This window comes from Lynx rufus, unplaced genomic scaffold, assembly GCF_022079265.1.
Source record: "Lynx rufus isolate CCGP_SWC_20201006 ecotype Redwood Valley unplaced genomic scaffold, mLynRuf1.p SCAF_4, whole genome shotgun sequence".
Classification (NCBI taxonomy): Eukaryota; Metazoa; Chordata; class Mammalia; order Carnivora; family Felidae; genus Lynx; species Lynx rufus.
This window is the reverse complement of record NW_025814856.1, coordinates 13,715,512-13,725,874: the sequence shown is the minus strand read 5'-3', so window position 1 is coordinate 13,725,874 and position 10,363 is coordinate 13,715,512. Positions and strand designations below refer to the sequence as shown.

The 10,363-nt window shown below is 55.7% G+C and overlaps 1 protein-coding gene across 2 annotated transcripts; it reads left to right on the top strand.

The window, feature by feature from the left end:
• Positions 1–440: 440 nt before the first annotated feature.
• On the top strand, positions 441–9,747 carry MEF2B (myocyte enhancer factor 2B). Of its 2 annotated transcripts, XM_047096102.1 has the most exons (9): positions 441–501; positions 5,316–5,398; positions 6,139–6,342; positions 7,309–7,446; positions 8,155–8,302; positions 8,472–8,605; positions 8,700–8,793; positions 8,966–9,077; positions 9,387–9,747. In XM_047096102.1, exons 2-9 carry the CDS (start codon positions 5,345–5,347, stop codon positions 9,610–9,612), a joined length of 1,110 nt encoding a protein of 369 aa, XP_046952058.1. In that variant the 5' UTR covers positions 441–501; positions 5,316–5,344; the 3' UTR covers positions 9,613–9,747. The 2 variants fall into 2 exon arrangements, with proteins under 2 accessions (XP_046952058.1, XP_046952057.1); XM_047096101.1 differs by lacking the exon at positions 441–501 and having other exon boundaries at positions 5,031–5,398.
• Positions 9,748–10,363: the final 616 nt, after the last annotated feature.

Below are 10,363 nucleotides of genomic sequence, written 5' to 3'. Positions count from 1 at the left end.
CTATGGTCATTGGTCTACTTAAACTTTCTACTTCCTTTGTGGTCAGCTTATTACGGTGGTTGGCACATGGTTGATACTTCATACCGGCTAAGTATGAGGATGTGAAGAAAAAGGGAGGGAGGTGCTGGACCCTCGGCTTCAAATGCCCACCCCCTGCCCATCTGCTCAGGCCCCCATCCAGCCTGTCCACCAAGGCCCAACTACATGCTCCCTCCTCTGAGATGCCTTCTTGGGTTTCTCCTGACCCTCCTTCGCTGCTCCATTCCCAGGTCAATGGGTCCATTTCTCTGCTTCTCTGCTGGGCAGATGCTACAAGCTCTCTGCTTTCTGGCGGGATATCTTTTGGGGGGTGGGGGTGGGGAATGTGTGCACAGAAGAGGCCTCCCCCCTCGTGCCTGGCACATTCAGCATGTGCTGCCACCTCCCCCCAGCAGTTCCGATCACGCCAACATCTGGAGACCAGGCCACCGGGTCTGTCTGCGGCTCAGTGGGGATTTGCATGTGAGTACAAATATATATGCACACCCTGGGCCTTCCGCCTCCGCATTCCTTGGCTGGCCCTTCACACCTGGGCTTGAGACAGGTCAACGCTGAGTGACTGGATTTGCATGCCCATGTATTTCTGGGTAGGGAGTCAGCTGGGGGAGTCTGAGAGGAAGTTGTTGAGGGAAGCTGGGGGGAGTTCAGAGTCTCTCTTGACCTGCTCCATTCACTAAATCTGGTTATGAGGGGCTTCCAGTCTGAGGGAGACAGAGCCGGATATACGTACCCCTAGCTCCATGGGGTCAAAACTGGAGGGAAACTTCGGGAGCTGTAGGAATCCAGAGTGAGGGCAGGGAGGGCTTCGTGGAGGAATAAATGTTTTGAGCTGGGTTTTGAAGTGTGAATAGGAGTTGGCCAAGTGAAAAAAGGGCTTTCCAAGCAGAGTCATTTCATTGAAGGTAGATTAAGATGGGCAGGGGTTGATTGGGGCAGGGCCTCAAATGCCAGGCTGGGGACTAGAACTTTCCCCTGAGGGCAGAGGGGAGCCACGGAGAGTGTGTGAGCAGGAAGGGGTATGATCAGAGCTGTGTGTTGGGTAGACCCCTTAAGGGCCAGAATGGAGATGACTTTGGTTCTTGGGTGAGGATTGGGGGTTTCAGGATCACAAGACTCAGAAGAGTCAAAGCCCTGCATAAGCCCACCGGCATCTGTCAGGCCTGGCCCCAGAGATGCCATAGGGTCTGGTGGCATCCGGAGGAACCAAAGACCCCTGGAGCACAGTGACTTAAAGCGTGTGATGCCAGCCTAGGACAGAGGGGACCTCACCCCCTGCCTCTGCCCAGATGGACACAGCCCTGGTCTACTCCTCAAGTCTCCTGCCTTCTCTAGCCCGGCTTCCAACAGTCCTGCTGCTCTCCATGGCAGCTGTGGCTAAAGTTTTTAAATGATAAATCAAACCTCCATCCCTTTTTGTTCAGAACCCTCTCAGGGCCCTCTGTCCCTCTTAGACCAAAACCCACAGTCCTCCTCACAGCTCAGAGGACCCAGAGAGGCCCTGCGTCTGTGGCCTCTCCTCCTGGCCTCCTTGTTAGCGTGTCCTTCAGGGCCTTTGTACCTGCCCTTGCTTCTAAATGGAACTCACTTCCTGTCTCCGCTTTTGAGTCTCAGTGCAAAGAGACCCCCACCCCCCCGCCAACCCCGGCCTTCTGGCTCTTGGGGCTCCCTCGTCATGTGAACTCTGCCCTGGCCGGGACGTCCTTGTCTAAACTGGGGACGGAGAGGAAAGGGTCCAGTTTGAAAAGGGTCAAGATTCGAATCTTCCAGGCCCGGAGACTCACGTCTAAGTCCCTTGTTCCCATGGGACCCCAGGCACGGGGGCATTTCCGGAGCCACCTTGGCACCAGGACCTCCGGACCAGTGCCCCCCTCCGGTCCCCAGGGACCTGTCAGGGCGGGGGCAACATGTCCCAGTCGTGGGAACGCACCCGATTCCGGCCGGGGATTAAAATTAGCCTGGGAAGTTAAATTTAGCAAGTCAAGTTGGAGCTGGGGGGCCGGGGCTGGGGCTCCCATGGGTCCTGGCTCTGCATAGTTGTGACTACTCAGAGACACAGACCAGAGAGAGTGGAGGGCACACCTAGGGTCACACAGCAGGCCGCATATGACAGTGTCTAACACTCCTGGGCCCTGGGACTCTGAGGGTCCTGCCCAAACTCCTGAGACTGGAATCTGGGAAGCAGGTATGGCTGCTCCTGGAGATGGACCCACATTTTCCTCCACTTCCCAAGAGCTCATTCCCAGGCCTTGTATCAGGTGCTCTGCATTTTATACCCAGCCCAACCACAGAACAGCAAACTGAGGCCTAAGGAGAGGCTTCCCTTGCTGAGGACTGCCAAGTGGGTCAGAGGCCGTCTGGGACCTGAGCACAGGCCCACCTACCTGACCCTGGCCACGCCACTCACCTGAAGCCCCAGTCACCCGTGACATGAGAGGGGCTGGGAGGTCATGTGGTCATAGAGTTGGTGGAGGGGGTCTTGGATGCCGTGGGGTGGCTGTAGAGTGGGGTGAGTGCCCCACTATGGGCAATGTGACTCCTTTGTTCCCAGCACCCCTGCTGAATGGGGAGCACTGGGGAAGGCCTACCCATTCTCACCCTTGAGCACCCCTCCAGGGAGATCCAAGGTCCTCATGAGAACGTTCCAAGGTTTCTCTCAAGCAGAACTCGGGCCCAAACCCTTGTCTGGGCTCCAAACTTGAGGTCTTTTCTGGTTGTCCAGACCTCCTCCCACCTGTTACATATAAATCAATGAATAAATAAATAATTTTTTTTTTAAGAAAGAGAGAGAGTGAGAGAGACAGCAGCAGAGGGGCAGAGGGAGAAGGAGAAAGAGAGAATCTTAAGCAGATTCTATGCCCAGGACGTAGGGCTCAGTTTCACAACCATGAGATCATGACGTGGGCTGAAATAAAAAATTGGGCACTTAACCGACTAAGTCACCCAGGCACCCCAACCTGTTATTCTTTTAAGAATGAGAGAGGGGAAAGTTAGAAAATTCAGAAAATCAAAAAGGGAAGAAAAAAGACACCAAAGGCCACACATTGCATGATTCCATTTACATGAAATGTCCAGAACAGACAAATCCATACAGACAGAAAGTAGATTAGTGCTTGACAGGGGCTGGGGGAGGGACATGGGTAGTGAGTGCTAATAGGCATGGGGTCTCCTTTTGGGGGATCAAAAATTTCTGGAACCACCTGGAGGTGGTGGTTGTGCAACACTGTGAATGCACTAAATGCCACTGAATCGCACACTTTAGAAGGTATTTTTCTTTCAATGTTTATTTTTGAGAGAGAGAGAGAGCATGAGCAAGGGAGGGGCAGAGAGAGGGGGACAGAGGATCCGAAGCAGGCTCTTCTCTGACAGCAGCGAGCCTGATGCAGGGTTCAAACTCACAAACCATGAGATCATGACCTGAGCTGAAGTTGGATGCTCAACCGAGTGAGCCACCCAGGTGCCCCTAGAAGGAACTTTTTTTTTAAATTTATTTATTTATTTTGAGAGCGAGAGAGAGAGAGAGCACACACAAGTGTGGGAGGGGCAGAGAAAGAGGGAAAGAGAGAGAGAGAGAGAGAGAGAGAGAGAGAATCCCAAGAAGGCTCCATGCTCAGTGCAGAGTCCAAAGGGGGCCTTGAACTCACAAATGGTGACATCATGACCTGAGCCGAGATCAAGAGTCAGATGCTTAACCAAGCCACCCAGGTGCCCCTGAACTGCACACTTTAAAATGGTTAATTTTAGGTTGTGTGATCGCATGTCAACTTTTTAAAAAAGGAGGGAAAATTCACCCATAAATTTCCACCCAGCAGTGACTCCTATCTTGTGTATTTCCTTCTAGTCTTTTTTCTCCTCTCAATGCAATGTTTAAATATGTGTTTACTTGTAACCACAGCCCTCAGTCTTGCTTGTTGGGGAGCTGTTATAGGATTGAATGAGTTAAAGGTGTCCAACGTGGGGACCAGGCTTTCTTCCAGTGGCCCAGGGTTAGTGATTCAGTGAACAATGTATCCTTAGAGCCACCAGATATCAGTATCGGAGGTCCCTCCAACCTGGCCTGTCAAGGGCTTTTAGGCTGTTGCCAGTACTCGTAATAGCGGTGCATATGTGGCACCTGTGTGTCGGGCAGATCTGAATGCCTCACATGGGCTACTTTATTTTATCTCCTGACAACACTGGGCTGATCATGACACTGTTATCCCCACTGCACACACAGGGGGGCGTAGGGAGGTCAGGCTCCCTGGAGGTCCTACAATTACCAGCTTGTTGTGTTTTAGAGGTAGGGGCGGGGCATCTGTAACTCTTCTCTCTCTCTCTCTCTCTCTTTTTTTTAAGAGGGATAACTTTCAGGGCGCCTGGGTGTCTCAGTTGGTTAAGTGTCCAACTCTTGATTTCGGCTCGGGTAGGATCTCACAATTTCGTGAGTTTGAGCCCCGTGTCAGGATCCGTGCTGATGGTGTGGAGCCTGCTTGGGATTCTCTGTCTCCCTCTCTCTCTGTCCCTCCCCTACTTGTGCTGACTCTGTCTCTCTCTAAATAAATAAACTTCAGGGGCACCTGGGTGGCTCAGTCGGTTAAACGTCCGACTTCGGCTCAGGTCATGATCTCACGGCTCGTGAGTTCAAGCCCTGCGTCGGGCTCTGTGCTGACAGCTCGGAGCCTGTAGCCTGTTTCGGATTCTGTGTCTCCCTGTCTCTCTCTGACCCTCCTCCGTTCATGCTCTGTCTCTCTCTGTTTCAAAAGTAAATAAACGTTAAAATAAATAAATAAATAAACTTCAAAGTTGTTTTTTTTTTTTAAAGAGGGATAACTTTCTCTTTTTTAATTTTTAAAATATTTATTCTTTTTTGACAGAGAGAGAGCATGTGCACAGGTGGGGGAGAGGCAGAGAGAGACAGGGGGACAGAGGATCCAAAGCGGGCTCCTTGCTGACAGCAGAGAGCCCGATGTGGGGCTCGAACTCATGAACTATGAGATCATGACCTGAGCCAAAGTCAGACGCTCAACCAACTGAGCCACCCGGGCGCCCCTGTGCCTCTATCTTTTGCCCTTGGTCAGCCTTCTCTTCGTGTGGAGTTGGTCCAAAGGTGTTCACTGAGCATGTACTCTATCCTGGGCTGGTTGAGGGTGGGGGCTGTGGAGGCGACCCAGCCTGCTTTGATTTCCCCCAACGTCTTCCCCTCAGTGCTTGGCGGATGCAGGTGGAAGACAGAGGGGAGGCTGGATGCCTGGTCTCACTCTCTCCTGTACCCACTCTGTCCTCTTTTCCTTCCCCCCAAGGCCAAGTTCTCTCCACCAAGCCTGGGACAATGGGGAGGAAAAAAATCCAGATCTCACGCATTCTGGACCAAAGGAATCGGCAGGTGAGTTCAGTGGGTACAACAGTGGTCAGGGGAAAGGCATTCTTGGCAGTGGATACAGCCTGGGCAAAGGGGGAGCTACAGGGGATTGGGGAAACTTGATGTGGTGTCCGCAGTTTGAAATGTAGCATTTGCTCATTTTCATGATGGTTTATTCATTTATTCTCCCTGATGACTGAAGCCCCAGTCATAGGAGAGATGGAGTTGGACACAAACACACCCAACTCACAGGGCTGGTCCAGAGGGAGGCACAGACCTGAGGAAGCTCAGAGAGAGAATGTAGGCTCGGTCCTGGAGACCAAGGAAAACTTCCCAAAAGGAGAGGACATTTGGGCTGGGTCTTTGAAGCACCAGTAGGAGTTTGCCAGGTTGAGGGGCGCCTGGGTGGCGCAGGCGGGTGAGCTTCTGACTCTTGATTTCAGCTCAGGTCATGATCCCAGGGTCATGGGATCGAGCCCTGCATCGATCGAGCTCTGCACTGAGCCTGGAGACTGCTTATCAAGTTCTCTCTCTCTCCCACTGCCCCTGTCCCCAACTCATGTGCTCTCTCTATGAATAAATAAATAAGTAAATAAAAATTTTAAAAACTAGGAGTTTGTCAGGTTGAGAAGTGTGAAAGAGGGAGCAGGTGCCAGGCACGGGATCGTAAGGCCTGCTCAGGGAGTAGTGAGGCCCCTCTGTCTCCCCCGTGCCCCCCCCAAACCCATGTCTTCTCCCACTCTGCCTGTGGGTCCTGGGTCCAGGTGACATTTACCAAGCGGAAGTTTGGGCTGATGAAGAAGGCCTATGAGCTGAGCGTGCTCTGCGACTGTGAAATCGCCCTCATCATCTTCAACAGCGCCAATCGCCTCTTCCAGTATGCCAGCACAGACATGGACCGCGTGCTCCTGAAGTACACGGAGTACAGTGAGCCCCACGAGAGCCGCACCAACACCGATATCCTCGAGGTACCCTTGGGGCCCTCCTCCCCAGCGCCCTGAGGTCCAGCTCACTGTGCTCGCTTGGAGCCTGGGGACTCTTGGTTTGCACGATAGATGAGTGTTGCAAATTGGCTTTACTGCTGGTAAAAGCAGGCGCAAGGTCATGTAGGGTCCCTCCCAGGGTCAGCTGCCTGAAGAGTAGAAATAAAAACATCAGTCACTGCGCACCGAGGGCTGCGCTGTGTCTCTTTCGCACATCATCTCATTTAATCCTGTCACCTGTTTGGGGTGTCCAGAAACAGAACCGAAAGGACACATCGAGTGCCCCAGTGTCCCAGTGAGCAAGCCCACCTCACTGAAGTCCAGGAGTGTCTTTGTCTGAGCTGCTGGGTCCTCAGGAGAAAGAGACAGAAGCAGCCTGCGCACTAGCGGATGGTCAAGATCACTGTCCCTTTGGGTATGGGAGTTTGTATGCAAGTTGGGAAGCTAAAGCCACAGAGCTGGAGAGACCAGCAGGCCTAGGACGGCGCCTGGGGACCCCTAATGTTTCAGGAGGGTGAGGAGAAGCTGTCAAAGGAGAGGCAGGGGTCCAGGAATGGGCAGGTCCAGGAGGAAGCAGCTCAGGAAGGCCTATCAAGTTGTCCTCAGGTGCTCAGTCTGCCAGCATTTATTAAACACCTACTGCACTCCAGGCCCCGACGCTGCACGTGAGTGCAGAACAGAAGCACCAGGGTCATATTCAGGAGGAGTGTTAGGACAGTGCCAGCAGGTCCTGGTGGATCTCAGCCCCCACCGTGTAACCTGGGCCTCTCTGGAATTGACTGGGTGATCAGGCACTCGGGTTTTGGCCAATGGGATCTGGCTGGAACAGGCTGTGCCTGCACTCCTGTCCACCCACAGAGCTGGATGGGTAGGGCTCTCCCCTCTCCTCTAGAACCAGGTTCCCTGGCTAGGCTGGAGGGAGAGTCACCCTATTGTCTCCTCTTTCCACAGACACTGAAGCGGAGAGGTGTGGGCCTCGATGGACCAGAGCTGGAGCCAGATGAGGGGCCTGAGGGGCCAGGAGGAGAGAAGGTGCGGAGGTTGGCAGGTGATGGGGGTGACCCAGCCTTGCCCCGGCCCCGGCTCTATGTAAGTGACTCCCTGTGCCGCTATGAAGGGGCCCTCCCTCACCTCCTAGGCCCAAGTGGTTAGGGCTGAGACTAAGACAGGGACCTAAGGCCAAGAAGCCTAGAGTCTGGAAGCAGATCTCTGCCTAGGTGGAAAGGGAAGGCTTCCTGGAGGAGTAGGCATTATAGCTGCAGCTTTGAAGGATGAATAAGAGTTCAATGGACAACCATTTCCTCCCACTGTATTTATTTGATTCATCAAACACTCGGGGAAGCCTCCTCAGTGCCAAGTCTGTGCTGAGTAAGAAGCTTCAGCTCCAGGGGCGCCTGGGTGGCTCAGTCGGTTAAGTGGCTGACTTCAGCTCAGGTCACGATCTCACGGTTCGTGAGTTCGAGCCCCACAATGGGCTCTGTGCTGACAGCTCGGAGCCTGGACCCCGCTTTGGGTTCTGTGTCTCTGTCTCTCTCTGCCCCTCCCCTGCTCATGCTCTGTCTCTCTTAAAAATAAATAAACATTAATAAAATTAAAAAAAAAAAAAAAGAAGCTTCAGCTCTGGGCCTGTCAAGAAGTGACGGCCCCAGACACAGTCTCCTTCAGCCATACGGGGGTAGGCCAGAGGGAGGAGGAGCAAGGCTTCCAGAGGTGGAGGCTGGCCCCTGATTTTCTGTCTTGGACTTAATCCCCTCATCTCCACGTGCTTCCAACCAATCCCGTCCTCTCTGCCCTCAGCCAGCAGCCCCTACTATGCCCAGCCCGGACATGGTATATGGGGCCCTGCCCCCACCAGGCTGTGACCCCAGTGGGCTTGGGGAGGCCCTGCCGGCCCAGAGCCGCCCATCCCCTTTCCGGCCAGCAGCCCCCAAAGCTGGGCCCCCAGGTGAGCATGGGGCATAGGCCCTGGGGGAGAAGGAGGTGGGAGTCCCAGGGAGGCTTGTAGGGGGGGATCTTGGCTCTGGCACTGCTTGTCTGTGTGTATCACCTCTGGACCTCAGACTTCATTAGATGACAGGCCACGTGCCCTCTCTCTGGGGTCTCCTGCTCTTCAGGCCTGGCACACCCTCTCTTCTCACCAAGCCACCTTGCCAACAAGACGCCACCACCCCTGTACCTGGCAGCAGATGGGCGGAGGCCGGACCTGCCTGGTGGCCTGGCGGGGGCCCGAGGGGGACTGAGCACCTCAGTGAGTGAGGGGAAGGTATGGCAGGGCTGATGGGGGAAGACAGGATGGCCTGGGGTGTGGGCCTCAGTTTCCCCTTTTCCCTGTCTCCCCACAGAGAGGCCTCTATGGTAGCCTACAGAGTCCATGCTCTGCCACAGCTCCGGGACCCCCACTGGGGAGTTTCCCCTTTCTCCCCGCAGGCCCCCCAGGTATGCACCCTCTACTTGCCCTGCCGTGGGAGACATCCTTACGCCCGCTGGGGGTGGGTGTCAACATTTCCCCACCCGCCAGAACTCTGAACTGGTGGGCGGGATAGGTCAGACTTGGCTGGGCCAGGGCTCCCTGAGGTCAGGGCCTCAGTTTATTCCTCCTACCCCCTAGAATATAGCCTGGGAGACCCCCCGCCGCCCCCTGGCCTGCTGCAGCCCCCCACCCTGGCTCCCTGGCAGCACTCGAGGGGTGATGGGCCCCCAGCCGCTCCTCCCCAGCCCAGGTAAGTACCCTAACTGCCTCTCCTCGCTTCCCTCCCCAATTCGGGTCGCTGTGGGGGGGGGGGGGTCCCTTCGTCTTCTGAAGCCCCTGGCCAAAGCTGACCCCTGGTGGCCACTTCTGGTTCTACACTCAGCCCCTCCCGACTGTTCTTGCTCAGGATGGGTGGCTATTTTGGAAGCCCCAAGAGGGATCGCCACCCACTCCTTTCCCAAGGTCCTCCTGCCGAGCCTTTGCCCACGCCGTGCCACCTCCCTGGCTTTCCTCCCTTCCCCGCTGAGCTCATGGCTCTCCTCTCTCTCTCTCCCTGCAGTGGGGGTCGAAGCCTGGGTGAAGAGGGTCCCCCCACCCGCGGCGCCTCCCCGCCGACCCCCCCAGTCAGCATCAAGTCCGAGCGCCTCTCGCCAGCCCCCGGGGGCCCCGGCGACTTTCCCAAGACTTTCCCCTACCCCTTGCTCCTGTCCCGGCCCCTGGCAGAGCCCCTACGGCCAGGCCCCCCCCTGCGCCGGCTGCCCACTGCGGACGGCTGGGCCCGGTAGTGGACCCAGGGGTGACACCGGTCCTTCTTCCCACGCGGGGCTGGGCTAGGGCACGTGGGGTCCCTTCCCCGCATCCTTCGCCGCGTCCTTAGAGAAGACCCAGCAGTTACGACCCTCCGAAGTGAGGGCCTGGCGTTCGGATCCACGGTCGGAGGGGGGGGGGGGGGTGGGTGGCTCCTTTCTCCCTTTCCTGTGTGTGTATCCACCAATAAAACACTTCTGGCGTCCGTGGACGAAACTGTCTGTCGCTGCTCAGAGCCACCACCACTCCCGGGTCCTCCCATCTTTTCCCAAGAGACTTCAGCCTTGCCTTGTCTCGGTTTGGGAGATGAGAATCCTACCCTGAGACAAGGATTCGAGGATGGGTATCCCGGAGGAAGGCCATTGAGGGGGAGGGGCGTGGCGGGGAAGAGCCCCGTAGGGGGGCCAGGGAGCAGGTGATTTCGAGAGCAGCACCGCCCACCTCCCCCTCCCCCTGAGGACCCCGGGGAACCGCTCAGAGCGCGCACCTAATGTGGTTCCACTCCAGGGGCGAGAGACTGGGCTATTTACCCTCACCTCCTTTGGATGTCGGGCCTTGTGCACAAGGGGAAGCCCCTAGGCTGGGTTACCGCAAGAAGCACTTGGGAATCCTGAATGTGCTACCTGCCGGCTGGCAGCGGTCGATACATTGTTCACCTTTTAAATGTCCCTTGATCCCTGGGCGCCTGGGTGGCTCAGTCGGTTAAGCGGCCGACTTCGGCTCAGGTCA